Below are 25,388 nucleotides of genomic sequence, written 5' to 3' on the forward strand. Positions count from 1 at the left end.
TAGCCGTTAACGCGCGCTGAGAAGACAGAGACATTTTCCAAAACTAAACTTCCTTGAATTTCTAACGGTGTAAGTCCGTTTCAGTTACAAGGGTTAGATAGATTGCTTTATTTATAGTCGATAATGTACAAAAGATTTAAAATATACTAATAAAATATACTAATAAAAAAAACTAATAATATATAATAATAAAATACCATTTCTCTAGTAGAATCAATCCGGAAGCTTTTTGGCTGAAAAACATGAAAGACTCTACTGGAGAAGATGGTTAGTCTATTAAGACTAATTAAAATCGACTGTTTAAACGAAAAATTAAATAATTCCTAAATTAATTATGTATTCTGCACAGATCCGACATTTGCATTGGAAAGAAGAAAAATTCGCCCATAGCTCTACAGAATTTAACCAAAGACTCTGCAGATTTGATTTCATCAGGAAGAGAATTCCATAATTGGGAGGCTATATATCCAAATGTTTGCAGCCCATATTTTGAAGATTTTATTCTAGGTCTAACCAAAGCACTTGATGACCTTAAATTATATCCAGTATCATTTCTAAACTGAAACACACCTTCCATGTAGGAAGGATTCAATTTCCATTTCGTCTTGTCGACCTCTTTTAGTAATTGTCTGCAATGTTGCATATGAATTCTTTTCGTAGAAGAAATGGATTCCGCTTTAGACTGAGACCTTGCCCTTTTTAAAACTCTATCCACCTTTGAAATAGATTTCCTGCTATTAAATCCCCAGACTAAAGGACAATAATTGAACTCAGATGCTATGAATGTTGCATATAATAAACTTTTCTGTTTATTATCAACAATCCAGGAAATTTCCTTCAGGGCATTAGATTTACAGCTAGCTCTTTTGCACAGTGTGTTTATATGATCTGCAAAAGTAAGTTGACTGTCAAATTTAATACCAAGAAGCTTTACACATTTGGATGCAGATAAAATTGCTCCATTCAAATTTAAATGCCGGATTTGTGGACTTTCTGGCTTTCCGAATATTATAAAATCGCATTTGCTTGCGTTTAATTGCAAGCCATTATCGGAAAACCATAAAGCTGCTGACCTGAAAAATTGTTCTAACATATATTTTACTTCGTGAAAGGTTTCAGCTGATGCACAAAACGTATTATCGTCAGCATAGTTACACACTAGAATATCAGAGCAGGGCGGCATATTCACGTCATATTGAAAAAGAAAATCATTTAAAAATATGTTAAACAGTAACGGCCCCAAAATTGACCCCTGTGGTATACTAGAAAAAATTTCCTTCCAACAACTAAAACCCCCATCAATACCTACTCTCTGAAAGCGCTGCTTTAAATAGCTCCAAATAAAAGATAATGCTCTAGAAGAAAATCCATAAGCATGAATCTTAGCAATAAGTAGCTTGTGGTTAATACAGTCAAAAGCCTTGCTTAGATCCATGAGCAAGGCAGCAACACACTTTTTAGAGTCTAACTTTCTTTGAAGAAAGCACATTACATTTAAAAGAGCATGTTGGCTACTGTATCCTTTCCTGAATCCAGACAAGATAGGGGACATTTTTCCCTCCATGAACTCACTTATCTGTTCAAATAAGATTTTTTCAAACACCTTAGCCATGTTTGGCAGTTTACTAACTGGTCGATAATTTTCTTTGCAGACCCTAGACTTTGCTTTGTAGAGTGGAGACACATCCGCAAATTTCAAAGACTCAGGAAAGATGCACCTATCTACTGAGTCATTAAAACAGTGACTCAACTGCTTAACAAAAACATTTGCGTGAGCTTTGAGAAGATCTGCAGGTATGTCTCCCTCTGGACAAGCCTTGCCACTTTTTAAAGAACCAAAATAAAGTTTTAATTTTTCAACAGAAACATGACAGAATTTCATTTCGTCCATGTCAGCACTTTTGGAGAATTTTGATTTGATATTTTTTATGCTCGGATGTTCTTTGAAACTTGAAATAATTGCATCAACCTCGGTACGAGAGCAATCATCAGCTGTTCCTGGATTGTTTTCAGGGATGTTGTTTACATTCAGTGATCTTGTGATATTTACGAAATAATCATTCATGACGTTTGCAATTTCAACTTTATTTCGTAAAACAGCATCATCTTCGACTAACGAAGTTATATTTTCCTTGATTGCTTTCTCGGAGAAATTTGGTTTCACGATTTTCCAAAATGCTTTGTTGTCTCGAACTTTCGACACGTCAAGTTTTCTGTAATAATTTTTTCTTGCATCTCTGACAATCTTTGCACACTTATTCCTTTGAATTCGAAAAGAGTTCCAATTTTCAGCAGTTGGATTCGAATTATATACGTTTCTTTTTCTACTTCTCATCATAATTTCTTTGCGTACTCTCTTCGTAATAAATGGTGCATGATTGTTTCTAACCATCTTTTGCTTCACTGGCATATGTTTTTCAATTACGTTCTTAAAAGCTGTATCGAGGTTTGCGAAATTCACTTCCTGTAACTCCATTGACTTAGTAAGGTCTTTTTGGAATTCGGATTTATTGAAGTTTTTTATAGACCTGTACTTTATAATGCGGGGTTTCTTTTTTGGCATCTCCGCTTTTATAACAGTCACAGTGAGTTTGTGCCAATCGGACAGTCCTGTCTCTATTGCACAGCTATTTGTGAACCTTTTCTTGTCAGAAACCCATATATGATCAATACAGGATGGGTTCTCAGGGTTCTTGTAACAAGTTGGTGAATCAATTAAGTTTGAAAGATTATAGTGAGTTTTTAAGATTGAAAATTCGGATTCGTGGCTGTTGAAGTCGCCCATTATTATACAATTTTCGTAATGAAACGAATCTAGGACTTTACCAAGGTTTTCAAAAAAAAATCGCAGCGTTGATTGGGTGGTTTGTAAATGCCCAGTACGGGCCATTTTTGTGCACGAAGGATAACTTCGATCCCAACTATTTCGATATCTTCAGGTAAAGAAGGGTGTTTTATAGCATTACTAATTATTTCGCAATTAACATACAAAACCAATCCCCCGCCATTTTTGTTTCGGTCTCTTCGATAGGGACGTTTGAAACCATTTAAGGCAATTGAAGCATCGGTAAACGATTGATCAAGTTTCGATTCAGATATCAGCAGAATGACCAAATGATCCTTGACAACCTCCTGTAAGGATAGTACTTTGCTTCTGAGTGAATTTATATTTAGATGTCCGATCAATAATTTTGTGGGGTACAATTCTTTTATGTTTAATAGCGCGCCATCGTCAGCCACTATAATTTGTTGTTCTGACGAAACGTTGGATCCATGCTCGACTTGTCAGCATTTTTCTAAATGTCCGGTGAGGTTTTTAATTAGATTTTTTGTCCCTAGTTTGTTTAAATGAAGCTTACTGGCATTGAGATGATTACACGTGATGTTGTTATGCTGTATAAAGCCAATGTTTCGTTGAATACATAATTCACGTAAAAAACTGTTTACATAACCCGCCTTCATTTTCAATTTATCATCCCTTGTTATTATTTCAGAAACTGAAACAATCATGTTTTTTCCCGTAATAACTGCAGTTGTCATATTTACAATTTTTGAAGCAATATTTTTAGGAGTTTCGTTAGACAGTAAATCGTTCGTTCCAATATGAATAATTAAATGATCAAGATTAACTTCGTCCAGCGTTGGTTTCAAATAATTTACCATGTGCGCCGTTTTTGCACCAGAAAATGACTTGACAATTATTTTTTGCTTTGATGTCAATTTGTTGTTAATTTTCCAGTGTGAGACATGCTTTAACATGCTATCTCCCACAATACAAGTTACGCTGTTTGATTCGGCAGGAATGGTTTCATCGCCTGTAGTTCTGCAAGCTTCATGATTCGTAATGGTCAGAAGGTTGTTATAGCCAGCAAGTTTTTCTAATCTATCTTTTAACGACTTTTGGTTTTTTTTCCATATAATAAATTTTCTTTTCTGTGCATTTCTAATTTCAAATAGCTGTTTAGATAATGATTCTTTTCTCTCACTGTTCTTTGCTGAAGAAAATGATGATTGGTGTATAGAAATGTTGTTTATTTCTGTATCAAGAGAATTTTCGATAGAGTTATTAAGAGGATCATCAGATGTGTTTGTAGCAATATAAATTGGTGATAAGTTTGATAAAGAAGACGATGATCGATCTTTTGAATCTATGATAAATTGATCATCTGGGACTGACGCAATTTTTGAATAGTCTGTGAACTTGCGTGAGTTTGTATCTGTAGAGGAAATTAACCCCGTCACGGAACAATGATTTTCCAGTTTAAAATGTTCGAAACATTTCATGTAAATTTCCATACAGTTCGTCATTTCCCGTAACTGAGATTTTAAAACAATATTTTCCTCTTTGAGGTCATGAATACATGTTTCCAAATACTTCAATTTTTCGCAGTGTTGAGATTCTCTAAGTTTTTGTATGTTTTTAGTGATACTCAACTGAAACTTTTCGAGCATACTTCTTAAATCAAAATTCTCACCATTTACATCAACTTCGATGGTTTCATCTTCAGGTAGTACAACGCCATCTCTGTCAATATTTGAATTCAAATTTTCGGTATTAGAGCATTCATGATCGAAGCTACTCACGGAGCGAGTAATAATACGTCTTGCCACCGCCATTTTTTTTGTAGCATGAGTGAGGGTTGCGTCACATAATCGTACCAACATGTATTTAACGGTATTTTTCTGATATTACTACGTTGCATCGCTTTTAACAGTGAAACAATTGACTGTCGGACCTAATTGAACTGATTTTGGACTGTGACCTTATAAATGCTATAATTGAGACAATTGGACTCCAAGAAATAACATTCTCCTCAATTTGACATGATTTCTGGAATTCAGCGATTACACTGGGCGCTGTGATGGCGCTTCATTTAAAAATTTAGATAAGTAAGTCATTTCGTAATGTGGGACCTATCGTAGCCCATAGCGCGAACTGAAGAGATAGAGACAGTTTCAAAAACTACATTTCATTGAATTTCTAACGGTAGCAGTCCGTTTGAGTTACAACGGTTGCGTCACATACTTGTATCAACATGTATTTAGCGATATTTTTCTGATATTACTAGGTTGTATCGCTTTTAACAGTGAAGGGATTGACTGTGGGACTTAATTGAACTGATTTTGGACTTTGACCTTATAAATGCTATAATTGAGACAATTAGAGTCCAAGAAATAACATTCTCCCTAATTTGACATGATTGCTGGATTTCAGCGATTGCACTGGGCGCTGTGAGAGCGCTTCATTTGAAAATTTGGGTAAATAAGTAGTTTTGTAATGTGGGACCAATCGTAGCCCATAGCACGCGCTGAAGAAAGAGCGACACTTTTAAAAACTACAATTCATTCACATTCTAACGATAGCAGTCCGCTTGAGTTACAACGGTTGCGTCACATATTCGTACCAACATGTAATTAGCAACATTTTTCTGATATTACTAGGTTGCATCGATTTTAACAGTGAAACGATTGACTGTGGGACTTAATTGCACTGATTTTGGACTTTGACATTATAAATGTAATAAATGAGGCAATTGGACTCCAAGAAGTAACATTCTTCTTAGTTTGAAATGATTGCTGGAACCAAACGATTACACTGGGCGCTGTGGTAGCGCTTTAATGAAAAATTTAGATAAATATGTCATTTTGGCCGGGGGGGGGGCAGTCGTAGTCGTTAGCGCGCTCTGAAGAAATAGAGACAGTTTCGAAAACTACATTTCATTGCCTTTCAAGCAGTATTAGTCTTCTTAATTTGACATGATTGCTGGAACTCAGTGATTACGCAGGGCGCTGTGGTAGCGCGTTAACGAAAAATTTTAGATATATAAATCAGTTTTTACTGTAGGACCAATCCTAGCCGTTAATGCGCGCTGATAAAACAGAGACAGTTCCCAAAACTACATTTCATTGAATTTCTAACGGTAAAAACCGTTACAGTTACAACGGTTGCGTCACATATTCGTACCAACATGTATTTAGCGATATTTTTCTGATATTACTAGGTTGCATCGCTTTTAACAGTGAAGCGATTGACTGTGGGACTTAATTGCACTGATTTTGGACTTTGACATTATAAATGTAATAAATGAGCCAATTTGACTCCAAGAAACAACATTCTTCTTAATCTGACATGATTGCTGGAACTCAGCGATTTCACAGGGTGCTGTGGTAGCGCATTATTCAAAAATTTAGATTAGTATGTCATTTTGTACTGTGAGACCAATAGTAGCCGTTAGCACGCGCTGAAGAAATAGAGACAGTTTCAAAAACTACATTTCATTGACTTCCTAACAGTATTAGTCGGCTTGAGTTACAACGGTTTCGCTACATATTCGTACCAACATATATTTAGCGATATTTTTCTGATTTTACTAGGTTGCATTGCTTTTACCAGTGAAACGATCGACTGTGAGACTTAATTGAACTCATTTTGGACTTTGACCTTATGAATGTGATAAATGAGGCAATTGGACTCCAAGAACTAACATTCTCCTTAGTTTGAAAAGATTGCTGGAACTCAGCGATTACACTGGGCGCTGTGGGAACGCTTTAATGAAAAATTTAGATAAATATGTGATTTTGTACTGGGGGACCAATCGTAGTCGTTAGCGCGCGCTGAAGAAATAGAGACGGTTTCAAAAACTACAGTTGATTGACTTTCTAGCAGTATCAGTCCGCTTGAGTTACAACGGTTGCGTCACATATTCGTACCAACATGTAATTAGCGATATTTTTCTGATATTACTAGGTTGCATCGCTTTTAACAGTGAAACGATTGACTGTGGGACTTAATTGAACTGATTTTGGACTTTTACCTTATAAATATTGTAAATGACGCAACTGGACTCCAAGAAGGAGCATTCTTCTTAAATTGACATGATTGCTGGAACTCAGCGGTTACACTGGGCGCTGTGGTAGCGCTTTAATGAAAAATTTAGATAAATATGTTATTTTGTACTGGGGGACCAATCGTAGTCGTTAGCGCGCGCTGAAGAAATAGAGACGGTTTCAAAAACTACAATTAATTGACTTTCTAACAGTATCAGTCCGCTTGAGTTACAACGGTTGCGTCACATATTCGTACCAACATGGATTTAGCGATATTTTTCTGATATTACTAGGTTGCATCGCTTTTAACAGTGAAACGATTGACTGTGGGTCTTAATTGCACTGATTTTGGACTTTGATCTTATAAATGTGATAAATGAGACCATTAGACTCCAAGAAACAACATTCTTCTTAATCTGACATGATTGCTGGAATTCAGGGATTACACTGGTCGCTGTGATTGCGCTTCATTTAAAAATTTGGATAAATAAGTCATTTTGTAATGTGGGACCTATTGTAGCCCATAGCGCGCGCTGAGAAGACAGAGACAGTTTTCAAAACTAAATTTCATTGAATTTCTAACGGTGAAAATCCGTTGCAGTTACAAGGGCTGCGTCACATATTCGTACCAACATGTATTTAACGGTATTTTTCTTATATTACTAGGTTGCATCGCTTTTAACAGTGAAACGATTTACTGTGGGACTTAATTGAATAGTTTTGGACTTCGATCTTATAAATGTGATAAGTGACGCAATTGGACGCCAAGAAATAACATTCTTCTTAATTTGACATGATTCCTGGAATTCAGCGATTACACTGTGCGCTGTAATAGCGCTTCATTTTAAAATTTAGAACAATAAGTCATTTTGTAATGTGGGACCAATCCTAGCAGTTAGCGCTCGCTGAGGAAATAGGACATTTTTAAAAAGTACAATTCATTGAATTTCCAGCGGTATCAATCCGTTTGAGTTACAAAGGTTGGGTCACATATTCGTACAAACATGTATTTAGCGATATTTTTCTGATATTACTAGGTTGCATCGCTTTTAACAGTGAAACGATTGACTCTAGGGCTAAATTGAACTGATGTTGGACTTTGACCTTATAAAGGGATGAATGAGCCAATTGGACTCCAAAAAATAACATTCTTCTTAATTTGACATGATTGCTGGAACTAAGTGATTACACTGGCGCTGTGGTAGCGCTTTAATGAAAAATTTGGATAAATAAGTCATTTTGTAATGTGGGACCTATTGTAGCCCATAGCGCGCGCTGAGAAGACAGAGACAGTTTTCAAAACTAAATTTCATTGAATTTCTAACGGTGAAAATCCGTTGCAGTTACAAGGGCTGCGTCACATATTCGTACCAACATGTATTTAACGGTATTTTTCTTATATTACTAGGTTGCATCGCTTTTAACAGTGAAACGATTTACTGTGGGACTTAATTGAATAGTTTTGGACTTCGATCTTATAAATGTGATAAGTGACGCAATTGGACGCCAAGAAATAACATTCTTCTTAATTTGACATGACTCCTGGAATTCAGCGATTACACTGTGCGCTGTGATAGCGCTTCATTTTAAAATTTAGAACAATAAGTCATTTTGTAATGTGGGACCAATCCTAGCAGTTAGCGCTCGCTGAGGAAATAGGACATTTTTAAAAAGTACAATTCATTGAATTTCCAGCGGTATCAATCCGTTTGATTTACAAAGGTTGGGTCACATATTCGTACAAACATGTATTTAGCGATATTTTTCTGATATTACTAGGTTGCATCGCTTTTAACAGTGAAACGATTGACTCTAGGGCTAAATTGAACTGATGTTGGACTTTGACCTTATAAAGGGATGAATGAGCCAATTGGACTCCAAGAAATAACATTCTTCTTAATTTGACATGATTGCTGGAACTAAGTGATTACACTGGCGCTGTGGTAGCGCTTTAATGAAAAATTTAGATAAATAAGTCAGCTTTTACTGCGGGACCAATCCTAGGTGTTAACGCGCGCTGATAAGACAGAGACAGTTTTCAAAACTAAATTTCATTGAATTTCTAACGGTGAAAATCCGTTTCAGTTACGAGGGCTGCGTCACATATTCGTACCAACATGTATTTAGTGATATTTTTCTGATATTACTAGGTTGCATCGCTTTTAACTGTGAAACGATTGACTGTGGGACTTAATTGAACTGATTTTGGACTTTGACCTTATAAATGCTATAATTGAGACAATTGGACTCCAAGAAATAACATTCTCCTCAATTTGACATGATTTCTGGAATTCAGCGATTACACTGGGCGCTGTGATGGCGCTTCATTTAAAAATTTAGATAAGTAAGTCATTTTGTAATGTGGGACCTATCGTAGCCCATAGCGCGCATTGAAGAGATAGAAACAGTTTCAAAAACTACATTTCATTGACTTTCTAACGGTAGCAGTCCGTTTGAGTTACAAGGGCTGCGTCACATATTCGTACCAACATGTATTTAACGGTATTTTTCTGATATTACTAGGTTGCATCGCTTTTAACAGTGAAACGATTTACTGTGGGACTTAATTGAATAGTTTTGGACTTCGATCTTATAAATGTGATAAGTGACACAATTGGACGCCAAGAAAAAACATTCTTCTTAATTTGACATGATTCCTGGAATTCAGCGATTACACTGTGCGCTGTGATAGCGCTTCATTTTAAAATTTAGATAAATAAGTCATTTTGTAATGTGGGACCATTCCTAGCCGTTAGCGCACGCTGAAGAAATAGAGACATTTTTAAAAGATACAATTCATTGAATTTCCAGCGGTATCAAACAGTTTGAGTTACAACGGTTGCGTCACATATTAGTACCAACATGTATTTAGAGATATTTTTCTGATATTACTAGGTTGCATCGCTTTTAACAGTGAAACGATTGACTGTGGGACGTTATTGAACTGATTTTGGACTTTGACCTTATAAATGCTATAATTGAGACAATTGGACTCCAAGAAATAATATTCTACTTAATTTGACACGATTGCTGGAAATCAGTGATTACACAGGGCGCAGTGGTAGCGCTTTAATGACAAATTTAGATAAAAAAGTCAGCTTTTACTGTGGGACCAATCCTAGCCGTTAACGCGCGCTGAAGAAAGAGAGACAGTTTCCAAAAATTATATTTCACTGACTTTGTAACCATATTAGTCCGTTTCAGTCACAACGGTTGCGTCACATATTCGTACCAACATGTATTTAGCAATATTGTTCTGATATTACTAGGTTGCATCGCTTTTAACAGTGAAACGATTTACTGTGGGACTTAATTGAATAGTTTTGGACTTCGATCTTATAAATGTGATAAGTGACACAATTGGACGCCAAGAAATAGCATTCTTCTTAATTTGACATGATTCCTGGAATTCAGCGATTACACTGTGCGCTGTGATAACGCTTCATTTTAAAATTTAGAAAAATAAGTCATTTTGTAATGTTGGACCAATCCTAGCAGTTAGCGCTCGCTGAGGAAATAGGACATTTTTAAAAAGTACAATTCATTGAATTTCCAGCGGTATCAATCCGTTTGAGTTACAAAGGTTGGGTCACATATTCGTACAAACATGTATTTAGCGATATTTTTCTGATATTACTAGGTTGCATGGCTTTTAACAGTGAAACGATTGACTCTAGGGCTAAATTGAACTGATGTTGGACTTTGACCTTATAAAGGGATGAATGAGCCAATTGGACTCCAAGAAATAACATTCTTCTTAATTTGACATGATTGCTGGAACTAAGTGATTACACTGGCGCTGTGGTAGCGCTTTAATGAAAAATTTAGATAAAAAAGTCAGCTTTTACTGTGGGACCAATCCTAGCCGTTAACGCGCGCTGAAGAAATAGAGACAGTTTCCAAAACTACATTTCATTGACTTTCTAACAGTATCAGTCCGCTTGAGTTACAACGGTTGCGTCACATATTCGTACCAACATGTATTTAGTGATATTTTACTGATATTACTAGGTTGCATCGCTTTTAACAGTGAAACGATTGACTGTGGGACTTAATTGAACTGATTTTGGACTTTGACCTTATAAATGCTATAATTGAGACAATTGGACTCCAAGAAATAACATTCTCCTCAAGTTGACATGATTTCTGGAATTCAGCGATTACACTGGGCGCTGTGATAGCGCTTCATTTAAAAATTTAGATAAGTAAGTCATTTTGTAATGTAGGACCTATCGTAGCCCATAGCGCGCATTGAAGAGATAGAGACAGTTTCAAAAACTACATTTCATTGACTTTCTAACGGTAGCAGTCCGTTTGAGTTACAACGGTTGCGTCACATACTTGTACCAACATGTATTTAGCGATATTTTTCTGATATTACTAGATTGTATCGCTTTTAACAGTGAAGAGATTGACTGTGGGACTTAATTGAACTGATTATGGACTTTGATCTTATAAATGCGATAAATGACACAATTTGACTCCAAAAAAAACATTTTCCTTAATTTGGCATGATTGCTGGAATTCAGCGATTGCACTGGGCGCTGTAATAGCGTTTCATTTGAAAATTTCGATAAATAAGTAGTTTTGTAATGTGGGACTAATCTTAGCCCATAGCACGCGCTCAAGAAATAGAGACAGTTTCAAAAACTACAGTTTATTCACATTCTAACGGTAGCAGTCCGTTTGAGTTAAATAAGTTGCGTCACATATTCGTACCAACATGTAATTAGAAACATTTTTCTGATGTTACTAGGTTGCATCGTTTTTAACAGTGAAACGATTGACTGTGGGACTTAATTGAATAATTTTGGACTTCTACCTTATAAATGGGATAAATGACACAATTGGACGCCAGGAAATAACATTCTTCTTAATTTGACATGATTCCTGGAATTCACCGATTACACTGGGCGCTGTGATAGCGCTTCATTTAAAAATTCAGATAAATAAGTCATTCTGTAATGTGGGACCAATCCTAGCCGTTAGCGCTCGCTGAGGAAACAGACATTTTCAAAAAGTACAATTCATTGAATTTCCAGCGGTATCAATCCGTTTGAGTTACAAGTTGCGTCACATATTCGTACCAACATGTATTTAGTGATATTTTTCTGATATTACTAGGTTGCATCGCTTTTAACAGTGAAACGATTGACTGTGGGACTTAATTGAATAATTTTGGACTTCGACCTTATAAATGGGATAAATGACACAATTGAACGCCAAGAAATAACATTCTTCTTAATTTGACATGATTCCTGGAATTCACCGATTACACTGGGCGCTGTGATAGCGCTTCATTTCAAAATTTAGATAAATAAGTCATTCTGTAATGTGGGACCAATCCTAGCCGTTAGCGCTCGCTGAGGAAACAGACATTTTCAAAAAGTACAATTCATTGAATTTCCAGCGGTATCAATCCGTTTGAGTCACAACGGTTTCGTCACATATTCGTACCAACATGTATTTAGTGATATTTTTCTGATATTACTAGGTTGCATCGCTTTTAACAGTGAAACGATTGACTGTGGGACTTAATTGAACTGATTTTGGACTTTGACCTTATAAATGCTATCATTGAGACAATTGGACTCCAAGAAATAACATTCTCCTTAATTTGACATGATTTCTGGAATTCAGCGATTACATTGGGCGCTGTGATAGCGCTTCATTTAAAAATTTAGATAAGTAAGTCATTTTGTAATGTGGGACCTATCGTAGCCCATAGCGCGCATTGAAGAGATAGAGACAGTTTCAAAAACTACATTTCATTGACTTTCTAACGGCAGCAGTCCGTTTGAGTTACAACGGTTGCGTCACATACTTGTACCAACATGTATTTAGCGATATTTTTCTGATATTACTAGATTGTATCGCTTTTAACAGTGAAGAGATTGACTGTGGGACTTAATTGAACTGATTATGGACTTTGATCTTATAAATGCGATAAATGACACAATTTGACTCCAAAAAAACATTTTCCTTAATTTGGCATGATTGCTGGAATTCAGCGATTGCACTGGGCGCTGTAATAGCGTTTCATTTGAAAATTTCGATAAATAAGTAGTTTTGTAATGTGGGACTAATCTTAGCCCATAGCACGCGCTCAAGAAATAGAGACAGTTTTAAAAACTACAGTTTATTCACATTCTAACGGTAGCAGTCCGTTTGAGTTAAAACAGTTGCGTCACATATTCGTACCAACATGTAATTAGAAACATTTTTCTGATGTTACTAGGTTGCATCGTTTTTAGCAGTGAAACGATTGACTGTGGGACTTAATTGAATAATTTTGGACTTCGACCTTATAAATGGGATAAATGACACAATTGGACGCCAAGAAATAACATTCTTCTTAATTTGACATGATTCCTGGAATTCACCGATTACACTGGGCGCTGTGATAGCGCTTCATTTAAAAATTCAGATAAATAAGTCATTCTGTAATGTGGGACCAATCCTAGCCGTTAGCGCTCGCTGAGGAATTAGAGACATTTTCAAAAAGTACAATTCATTGAATTTCCAGCGGTATCAATTCTTTTGAGTTACAACGGTTGCGTCACATATTCGTACCAATATGTATTTAGCGATATTTTTCTGATATTACTAGGTTGCATCGCTTTCAACAGTGAAACGATTGACTGTGGGACTTAATTGAATAGTTTTGGACTTCGACCTTATAAATGTGATAATGACACAATTGGACGCCAAGAAATAACATTCTTCTTAATTTGACATGATTTCTGGAACTCAGTGATTACACAGGGCGCTGTGGTAGCGATTTAATGAAAAATTTAGATATATAAATCAGTTTTTACTGTGGGACCAATCCTAGCCGTTAACCCGCGCTGAGAAGACAGAGACAGTTTCCAAAACTAAATTTCATTGAATTTCTAACATTGTAAGTCCGTTTCAGTTACAAGAGTTGCGTCACATATTCGTACCAATATGTATTTAGCGATATTTTTCTAATATTACTAGGCTGCATCGATTTCAACAGTGAAACGATTGACTGTGGGACTTAATTGAATAATTTTGAACTTCGACCTTATAAATATGATAAGTGACACAATTGGACGCCAATAAATAACATTCTTCTAAATTTGACATGATTGCTGGAACTCAGTGATTACACAGGGCGCTGTGGTAGCGCTTTAATGAAAAATTTAGATAAATAAATCAGTTTTTACTGTGGGACCAATCCTAGCCGTTAACGCGCGCTGATAAAACAGAGACAGTTTCCAAAACTACATTTCATTGAATCTCTAACGGTATAAGTCCGTTTCAGTTACAACAGTTACGTCACACATTCGTACCAACATGTATTTAGAGATATTTTTCTGATATTACTAGGTTGCATCGCTTTTAACAGTGAAACGATTGACTGTAGGACTTAATTGAACTGATGTTGGACTGTGACCTTACAAATGTGATGAATGAGCCAATTGGACTCCAAGAAATAACATTCTTCTTAATTTGACATGATTGCTGGAACTCAGTGATTACACTGGGCGCTGTGGTAGCGCTTTAATGAAAAATTTAGATACATAAGTCAGCTTTTACTGTGGGACTAATCCTAGCCGTTAACTCGCGCTGAGAAGACAGAGACAGTTTCCAAAACTAAACTTCATTGAATTTCTAACGGTGTAAGTCCGTTTCAGTTACAAGGGTTGCGTCACATATTCGTACCAACATGTATTTAGTGATATTTTTCTGATATTACTAGGTTGCATCGCTTTTAACAGTGAAACGATTGACTGTGGGACTTAATTGAATAATTTTGGACTTCGACCTTGTAAATGGGATAAATGACACAATTGGACGCCCAGAAATAACATTCTTCTTAATTTGACATGATTGCTGGAACTCAGTGATTACACAAGGCGCTGTGGTAGCGCTTTAATGAAGAATTTAGATAAATAAATCAGTTTTTACTGTGGGACCAATCCTAGCCGTTAACGCGCGCTGAGAAGACAGAGACAGTTTCCAAAACTAAATTTCATTGAATTTCTAACATTGTAAGTCGGTTTCAGTTACAAGGGTTGCGTCACATATTCGTACCAACATGTATTTAACGGTATTTTTCTGATATTCTAGGTTGCATCGCTTTTAACAGTGAAACGATTGACTGTGGGACTTAATTGAATAATTTTGAACTTCGACCTTATAAATATGATAAGTGACAAAACTGGACGCCAAGAAATAACATTCTTCTTAATTTGACATGAATGCTGGAACTCAGTGATTACACGGGGCGCTGTGGTAGCGCTTTAATGAAAAATTTAGATAAATAAATCAGTTTTTACTGTGGGACCAATCCTAGCCGTTAACGCGCGCTGATAAAACAGAGACAGTTTCCAAAACTACATTTCATTGAATCTCTAACGGTATAAGTCCGCTTCAGTTACAACGGTTGCGTCACATATTCGTACCAACATGTATTTAGAGATATTTTTCTGATATCACTAGGTTGCATCGCTTTTAACAGTGAAACGATTGACTGTGGGTCTTAATTGAATAGTTTTGGACTTCGACCTTATAAATATTATAAGTGACACAATTGGACGCCAAGACATAACATTCTTCTTAATTTGACATGTTCCTGGAATTCAGTGATTACACTGTGCGCTGTAATAGCGCCTCATTTTAAAATTTAGATAAATAAGTCATTTTGTAATGTGGGACCAATCCTAGCCGTTAGCGCACGCTGAAGAAATAGAGACATTTTTAAAAAGTACAATTCATTGAATTTCCAGCGGTATCAATCCGTTTGAGTTACAACGGTTGCGTCACATATTTGTACCAACATGTATTTAGAGATATTTTTTTGATATTACTAGGTTGCATCGCTTTTAACAGTGAAACGACTGACTGTAGGACTTAATTGAACTGATGTTGGACTGTGACCATGCAAATGTGATGAATGAGCCAATTGGAATCAAAGAAATATGATTCTTCTTAATTTGACATGATTGCTGGAACTCTGTGATTACACAGGGCGCTGTGGTAGCGCTTTAATAAAAAATTTAGATAAATAAGTCAGCTTTTACTGTGGGATCAATTCTAGCCGTTAACGCGCGCTGAGAAGACAGAGACAGTTTCCAAAACTAAACTTCATTGAATTTCTAACGGTGTAAGTCCGTTTCAGTTACAAGGGTTGCGTCACATATTCGTACCAACATGTATTTAAGGGTATTTTTCAGATATTACTAGGTTGCATCGCATTTAACAGTGAAACGATTGACTGTGGGTCTTAATTGAATAGTTTTGGACTTCGACTTTATAAATGTGATAAGTGACACAATTGGACGCCAAGAAATAACATTCTTCTTAATTTGACATGATTGCTGGAACTCAGTGATTACACAGGGCGCTGTGGTAGCGCTTTAATGAAAAATTTAGATAAATAAATCAGTTTTTACTGTGGGACCAATCCTAGCCGTTAACGCGCGCTGATAAAACAGAGACAGTTTCCAAAACTACATTTCATTGAATCTCTAACGGTATAAGTCCGTTTCAGTTACAACGGTTGCGTCACATATTCGTACCAACATGTATTTAACGGTATTTTTCTGATATTACTATGTTGCATCGCATTTAACAGTGAAACGATTGACTGTGGGTCTTAATTGAATTGTTTTGGACTTCGACTTTATAAATGTGATGAATGAGCCAATTGGACTCCAAGAAATATGATTCTTCTTAATTTGACATGATTGCTGGAACTCAGTGATTACACTGGACGCTGTGGTAGCGCTTTAATGAAAAATTTAGATAAATAAGTCAGCCTTTACTGTGGGACCAATCCTAGCCGTTAACGCGCGCTGAGAAGACAGAGACTGTTTCCAAAACTAAATTTCATTGAATTTCTAACATTGCAAGTCCGTTTCAGTTATAAGGGTTGCGTCACATATTCGTACCAACATGTATTTAACGGTATTTTTCTGATATTACTAGATTGCATCGCTTTTAACAGTGAAACGATTGACTGTGGGACTTAATTGAATAATTTTTGAACTTCGACCTTATAAATATGATAAGTGACACAATTGGACGCCAAGAAATAACATTCTTCTTAATTTGACATGATTGCTGGAACTCAATGATTACACAGGGCGCTGTGGTAGCGCTTTAATAAAGAATTTAGATAAATAAATCAGTTTTTACTGTGGGACCAATCCTAGCCGTTAACGCGCGCTGATAAAACAGAGACAGTTTCCAAAACAACATTTCATTGAACCTCTAACGGTATAAGTCCGTTTCAGTTACAACGGTTGCGTCACATATTCGTACCAACATGTATTTAGAGTTATTTTTCTGATATCACTAGGTTGCATCGCTTTTAACAGTGAAACGATTGACTGTAGGACTTAATTGAACTGACGTTGGACTGTGACCTTACAAATGTGATGAATGAGCCAATTGGACTACAAGAAATATGATTCTTCTTAATTTGACATGATTGCTGGAACTCAGTGATTACACTGGACGCTGTGGTAGCGCTTTAATGAAAAATTTAGATAAATAAGTCAGCTTTTACTGTGGGACCAATCCTAGCCGTTAACGCGCGCTGAGAAGACAGAGACAGTTTCCAAAACTAAATTTCATTGAATTTCTAACATTGTAAGTCCGTTTCAGTTACAATGGTTGCGTCACATATTCGTACCAACATGTATTTAACGGTATTTTTCTGATATTACTAGGTTGCATCGCTTTTAACAGTGAAACGATTGACTGTGGGACTTAATTGAATAATTTTGAACTTCGACCTTATAAATATGATAAGTGACAAAATTGGACGCCAAGAAATAACATTCTTCTTAATTTGACATGATTGCTGGAACTCAGTGATTACACAGGGCGCTGTGGTAGCGCTTTAATGAAAAATTTAGATAAATAAATCAGTTTTTACTGTGGGACCAATCCTAGCCGTTAACGCGCGCTGATAAAACAGAGACAGTTTCCAAAACTACATTTCATTGAATCTCTAACGGTATAAGTCCGCTTCAGTTACAACGGTTGCGTCACATATTCGTACCAACATGTATTTAGAGATATTTTTCTGATATCACTGGGTTGCATCGCTTTTAACAGTGAAACGATTGACTGTGGGTCTTAATTGAATAGTTTTGGACTTCGACCTTATAAATATTATAAGTGACACAATTGGACGCCAAGACATAACATTCTTCTTAATTTGACATGTTCCTGGAATTCAGTGATTACACTGTGCGCTGTGATAGCGCCTTATTTTAAAATTTAGATAAATAAGTCATTTTGTAATGTGGGACCAATCCTAGCCGTTAGCGCACGCTGAAGAAATAGAGACATTTTTAAAAAGTACAATTCATTGAATTTCCAGCGGTATCAATCCGTTTGAGTTACAACGGTTGCGTCACATATTTGTACCAACATGTATTTAGAGATATTTTTTTGATATTACTAGGTTGCATCGCTTTTAACAGTGAAACGACTGACTGTAGGACTTAATTGAACTGATGTTGGACTGTGACCTTACAAATGTGATGAATGAGCCAATTGGAATCAAAGAAATATGATTCTTCTTAATTTGACATGATTGCTGGAACTCTGTGATTACACAGGGCGCTGTGATAGCGCTTTAATAAAAAATTTAGATAAATAAGTCAGCTTTTACTGTGGGACCAATTCTAGCCGTTAACGCGCGCTGAGAAGACAGAGACAGTTTCCAAAACTAAACTTCATTGAATTTCTAACGGTGTAAGTCCGTTTCAGTTACAAGGGTTGCGTCACATATTCGTACCAACATGTATTTAAGGGTATTTTTCAGATATTACTAGGTTGCATCGCATTTAACAGTGAAACGATTGACTGTGGGTCTTAATTGAATAGTTTTGGACTTCGACTTTATAAATGTGATAAGTGACACAATTGGACGCCAAGAAATAACATTCTTCTTAATTTGACATGATTGCTGGAACTCAGTGATTACACAGGGCGCTTTGTAGCGCTTTAATGAAAAATTTAGATAAATAAATCAGTTTTTACTGTGGGACCAATCCTAGCCGTTAACGCGCGCTGATAAAACAGAGACAGTTTCCAAAACTACATTTCATTGAATCTCTAACGGTATAAGTCCGTTTCAGTTATAACGGTTGCGTCACATATTCGTACCAACATGTATTTAACGGTATTTTTCTGATATTACTATGTTGCATCGCATTTAACAGTGAAACGATTGACTGTGGGTCTTAATTGAATAGTTTTGGACTTCGACTTTATAAATGTGATGAATGAGCCAATTGGACTCCAAGAAATATGATTCTTCTTAATTTGACATGATTGCTGGAACTCAGTGATTACACTGGACGCTGTGGTAGCGCTTTAATGACAAATTTGGATAAATAAGTCAGCCTTTACTGTGGGACCAATCCTAGCCGTTAACGCGCGCTGAGAAGACAGAGACAGTTTCCCAAACTAAATTTCATTGAATTTCTAACATTTTAAGTCCGTTTCAGTTACAAGGGTTGCGTCACATATTCGTACCAACATGTATTTAACGGTATTTTTCTGATATTACTAGGTTGCATCGCTTTTAACAGTGAAACGATTGACTGTGGGACTTAATTGAATAATTTTGAACTTCGACCTTATAAATATGATAAGTGACAAAATTGGACGCCAAGAAATAACATTCTTCTTAATTTGACATGATTGCTGGAACTCAGTGATTACACAGGGCGCTGTGGTAGCGCTTTAATGAAATATTTAGATAAATAAATCAGTTTTTACTGTGGGACCAATCCTAGCCGTTAACGCGCGCTGATAAAACAGAGACAGTTTCCAAAACTACATTTCATTGAATCTCTAAGGGTATAAGTCCGCTTCAGTTACAACGGTTGCGTCACATATTCGTACCAACATGTATTTAGAGATATTTTTCTGATATCACTAGGTTGCATCGCTTTTAACAGTGAAACGATTGACTGTGGGTCTTAATTTAATAGTTTTGGACTTCGACTTTATAAATATGATAAGTGACACAATTGGACGCCAAGACATAACATTCTTCTTAATTTGACATGATTCCTGGAATTCAGCGATTACACTGTGCGCTGTGATAGCGCCTCATTTTAAAATTTAGATAAATAAGTCATTTTGTAATGTGGGACCAATCCTAGCCGTTAGCGCACGCTGAAGAAATAGAGACATTTTTAAAAAGTACAATTCATTGAATTTCCAGCGGTATCAATCCGTTTGAGTTACAACGGTTTCGTCACATATTTGTACCAACATGTATTTAGAGATATTTTTTTGATATTACTAGGTTGCATCGCTTTTAACAGTGAAACGACTGACTGTAGGACTTAATTGAACTGATGTTGGACTGTGACCTTACAAATGTGATGAATGAGCCAATTGGAATCCAAGAAATATGATTCTTCTTAATTTGACATGATTGCTGGAACTCTGTGATTACACAGGGCGCTGTGGTAGCGCTTTAATAAAAAATTTAGATAAATAAGTCAGCTTTTACTGTGGGACCAATTCTAGCCGTTAACGCGCGCTGAGAAGACAGAGACATTTTCCAAAATTAAACTTCCTTGAATTTCTAACGGTGTAAGTCCGTTTCAGTTACAAGGGTTACATAGATTGCTTTATTTATAGTCGATAATGTACAAAAGATTTAAAATATAATAATAAAATATACTAATAAAAAAAACTAATAATATATAATAATAAAATACCATTTCTCTAGTAGAATTAATCCGGAAGCTTTTTGGCTGAAAAACATGAAAGACTCTACTGGAGAAGATGGTTAGTCTATTAAGACTAATTAAAATCGACTGTTTAAACGAAAAATTAAATAATTCCTAAATTAATTATGTATTCTGCACAGATCCGACATTTGCATTGGAAAGAAGAAAATTCGCCCATAGCTCTACAGAATTTAACCAAAGACTCTGCAGATTTGATTTCATCAGGAAGAGAATTCCATAATTGGGAGGCTATATATCCAAATGTTTGCAGCCCATATTTTGAAGATTTTATTCTAGGTCTAACCAAAGCACTTGATGACCTTAAATTATATCCAGTATCATTTCTAAACTGAAACACACCTTCCATGTAGGAAGGATTCAATTTCCATTTCGTCTTGTCGACCTCTTTTAGTAATTGTTTGCAATGTTGCATATGAATTCTTTTCGTAGAAGAAATGGATTCCACTTTAGACTGAGACCTTGCCCTTTTTAAAACTCTATCCACCTTTGAAATAGATTTCCTGCTATTAAATCCCCAGACTAAAGGACAATAATTGAACTCAGATGCTATGAATGTTGCATATAATAAACTTTTCTGTTTATTATCAACAATCCAGGAAATTCTCTTCAGGGCATTAGATTTACAGCTAGCTCTTTTGCACAGTGTGTTTATATGATCTGCAAAAGTAAGTTGACTGTCAAATTTAATACCAAGAAGCTTTACACATTTGGATGCAGATAAAATTGCTCCATTTAAATTTAAATGCCGGATTTGTGGACTTTCTGGCTTTCCGAATATTATAAAATCGCATTTGCTTGCGTTTAATTGCAAGCCATTATCGCAAAACCATAAAGCTGCTGACCTAAAAAGTTGTTCTAACATATATTTTACTTCGTGAAAGGTTTCAGCTGATGCACAAAACGTATTATCGTCAGCATAGTTACACACTAGAATATCAGAGCAGGGCGGCATATTCACGTCATATTGAAAAAGAAAATCATTTAAAAATATGTTAAACAGTAACGGCCCCAAAATTGACGCCTGTGGTATACTAGAAAAAATTTCCTTCCAACAACTAAAAACCCCATCAATACCTACTCTCTGAAAGCGCTGCTTTAAATAGCTCCAAATAAAAGATAATGCACTAGAAGAAAATCCATAAGCATGAATCTTAGCAATAAGTAGCTTGTGGTTAATACAGTCAAAAGCCTTGCTTAGATCCATGAGCAATGCAGCAACACACTTTTTAGAGTCTAACTTTCTTTGAAGAAAGCACATTAGATTTAAAAGAGCATGTTGGCTACTGTATCCTTTCCTGAATCCACACAAGATAGGGGACATTTTTCCCTCCATGAACTCACTTATCTGTTCAAATAAGATTTTTTCAAACACCTTAGCCATGTTTGGCAGTTTACTAACTGGTCGATAATTTTCTTTGCAGACCCTAGACTTTGCTTTGTAGAGTGGAGACACATCCGCAAATTTCAAAGACTCAGGAAAGATGCACCTATCTACTGAGTCATTAAAACAGTGACTTAACTGCTTAACAAAAACATTTGCGTGAGCTTTGAGAAGATCTGCAGGTATGTCTCCCTCTGGACAAGCCTTGCCACTTTTTAAAGAACCAAAATAAAGTTTTAATTTTTCAACAGAAACATGACAGAATTTCATTTCGTCCATGTCAGCACTTTTGGAGAATTTTGATTTGATATTTTTTATGCTCGGATGTTCTTTGAAACTTGAAATAATTGCATCAACCTCGGTACGAGAGCAATCATCAGCTGTTCCTGGATTGTTTTAAGGGATGTTGTTTACATTCAGTGATCTTGTGATATTTACGAAATAATCATTCATGACGTTTGCAATTTCAACTTTATTTCGTAAAACAGCATCATCTTCGACTAACGAAGTTATATTTTCCTTGATTGCTTTCTCGGAGAAATTTGGTTTCAAGATTTTCCAAAATGCTTTGTTGTCTCGAACTTTCGACACGTCAAGTTTTCTGTAATAATTTTTTCTTGCATCTCTGACAATCTTTGCACACTTATTCCTTTGAATTCGAAAAGAGTTCCAATTTTCAGCAGTTGGATTCGAATTATATACGTTTCTTTTTCTACTTCTCATCATAATTTCTTTGCGTACTCTCTTCGTAATAAATGGTGCATGATTGTTTCTAACCATCTTTTGCTTCACTGGCATATGTTTTTCAATTACGTTCTTAAAAGCTGTATCGAGGTTTGCGAAATTCACTTCCTGTAACTCCATTGACTTAGTAAGGTCTTTTTGGAATTCGGATTTATTGAAGTTTTTTATAGACCTGTACTTTATAATGCGGGGTTTCTTTTTTGGCATCTCCGCTTTTATAACAGTCACAGTGAGTTTGTGCCAATCGGACAGTCCTGTCTGTATTGCACAGCTATTTGTGAACCTTTTCTTGTCAGAAACCCATATATGATCAATACAGGATGGGTTCTCAGGGTTCTTGTAACAAGTTGGTGAATCAATTAAGTTTGAAAGATTATAGTGAGTTTTTAAGATTGAAAATTCGGATTCGTGGCTGTTGAAGTCGCCCATTATTATACAATTTTCGTAATGAAACGAATCTAGGACTTTACCAAGATTTTCAAGAAAATAATCGCAGCGTTGATTGGGTGGTTTGTAAATGCCCAGTACGGGCCATTTTTGTGCACGAAGGATAACTTCGATCCCAACTATTTCGATATCTTCAGGTAAAGAAGGGTGTTTTATAGCATTACTAATTATTTCGCAATTAACATACAAAACCAATCCCCCGCCATTTTTGTTTCGGTCTCTTCGATAGTGACGTTTGAAACCATTTAAGGCAATTGAAGCATCGGTAAACGATTGATCAAGTTTCGATTCAGATATCAGCAGAATGACCAAATGATCCTTGACAACCTCCTGTAAGGATAGTACTTTGCTTCTGAGTGAATTTATATTTAGATGTCCGATCAATAATTTTGTGGGGTACAATTTTTTTATGTTTAATAGCGCGCCATCGTCAGCCACTATAATTTGTTGTTCTGACGAAACGTTGGATCCATGCTCGACTTGTCAGTATTTTTCTAAATGTCTGGTGAGGTTTTTAATTAGATTTTTTGTCCCTTGTTTGTTTAAATGAAGCTTACTGGCATTGAGATGATTACACGTGATGTTGTTATGCTGTATAAAGCCAATGTTTCGTTGAATACATAATTCACGTAAAAAACTGTTTACATAACCCGCCTTCATTTTCAATTTATCATCCCTTGTTATTATTTCAGAAACTGAAACAATCATGTTTTTTCCCGTAATAACTTCAGTTGTCATATTTACAATTTTTGAAGCAATATTTTTAGGAGTTTCGTTAGACAGTAAATCGTTCGTTCCAATATGAATAATTAAATGATCAGGATTAACTTCGTCCAGCGTTGGTTTCAAATAATTTACCATGTGCGCCGTTTTTGCACCAGAAAATGACTTGACAATTATTTTTTGCTTTGATGTCAATTTGTTGTTAATTTTCCAGTGTGAGACATGCTTTAACATGCTATCTCCCACAATACAAGTTACGCTGTTTGATTCGGCAGGAATGGTTTCATCGCCTGTAGTTCTGCAAGCTTCATGATTCGTAATGGTCAGAAGGTTGTTATAGCCAGCAAGTTTTTCTAATCTATCTTTTAACGACTTTTGGTTTTTTTTCCATATAATAAATTTTCTTTTCTGTGCATTTCTAATTTCAAATAGCTGTTTAGATAATGATTCTTTTCTCTCACTGTTCTTTGCTGAAGAAAATGATGATTGGTGTATAGAAATGTTGTTTATTTCTGTATCAAGAGAATTTTCGATAGAGTTATTAAGAGGATCATCAGATGTGTTTGTAGCAATATAAATTGGTGATAAGTTTGATAAAGAAGACGATGATCGATCTTTTGAATCTATGATAAATTGATCATCTGGGACTGACGCAATTTTTGAATAGTCTGTGAACTTGCGTGAGTTTGTATCTGTAGAGGAAATTAACCCCGTCACGGAACAATGATTTTCCAGTTTAAAATGTTCGAAACATTTCATGTAAATTTCCATACAGTTCGTCATTTCCCGTAACTGAGATTTTAAAACAATATTTTCCTCTTTGAGGTCATGAATACATGTTTCCAAATACTTCAATTTTTCGCAGTGTTGAGATTCTCTAAGTTTTTGTATGTTTTTAGTGATACTCAACTGAAACTTTTCGAGCATACTTCTTAAATCAAAATTCTCACCATTTACATCAACTTCGATGGTTTCATCTTCAGGTAGTACAACGCCATCTCTGTCAATATTTGAATTCAAATTTTCGGTATTAGAGCATTCATGATCGAAGAAACAGTGAAACAATTGACTGTCGGACCTAATTGAACTGATTTTGGACTTTGACCTTATAAATGCTATAATTGAGACAATTGGACTCCAAGAAATAACATTCTCCTCAATTTGACATGATTTCTGGAATTCAGCGATTACACTGGGCGCTGTGATGGCGCTTCATTTAAAAATTTAGATAAGTAAGTCATTTCGTAATGTGGGACCTATCGTAGCCCATAGCGCGAACTGAAGAGATAGAGACAGTTTCAAAAACTACATTTCATTGAATTTCTAACGGTAGCAGTCCGTTTGAGTTACAACGGTTGCGTCACATACTTGTATCAACATGTATTTAGCGATATTTTTCTGATATTACTAGGTTGTATCGCTTTTAACAGTGAAGGGATTGACTGTGGGACCTAATTGAACTGATTTTGGACTTTGACCTTATAAATGCTATAATTGAGACAATT

At 35.8% G+C, this 25,388-nt stretch overlaps 1 protein-coding gene across 1 annotated transcript; it reads right to left on the reverse strand.

The window, feature by feature from the left end:
• Window positions 1-328: 328 nt before the first annotated feature.
• LOC130646316 (uncharacterized) lies at window positions 329-2,785 on the reverse strand. Its single transcript, XM_057452488.1, has one exon. The coding sequence runs from the start codon at window positions 2,783-2,785 to the stop codon at window positions 329-331; it is 2,457 nt and encodes an 818-aa protein (XP_057308471.1).
• Window positions 2,786-25,388: the final 22,603 nt, after the last annotated feature.

This window comes from Hydractinia symbiolongicarpus, chromosome 5 (genome assembly GCF_029227915.1).
Source record: "Hydractinia symbiolongicarpus strain clone_291-10 chromosome 5, HSymV2.1, whole genome shotgun sequence".
Taxonomy (NCBI): domain Eukaryota; kingdom Metazoa; phylum Cnidaria; class Hydrozoa; order Anthoathecata; family Hydractiniidae; genus Hydractinia; species Hydractinia symbiolongicarpus.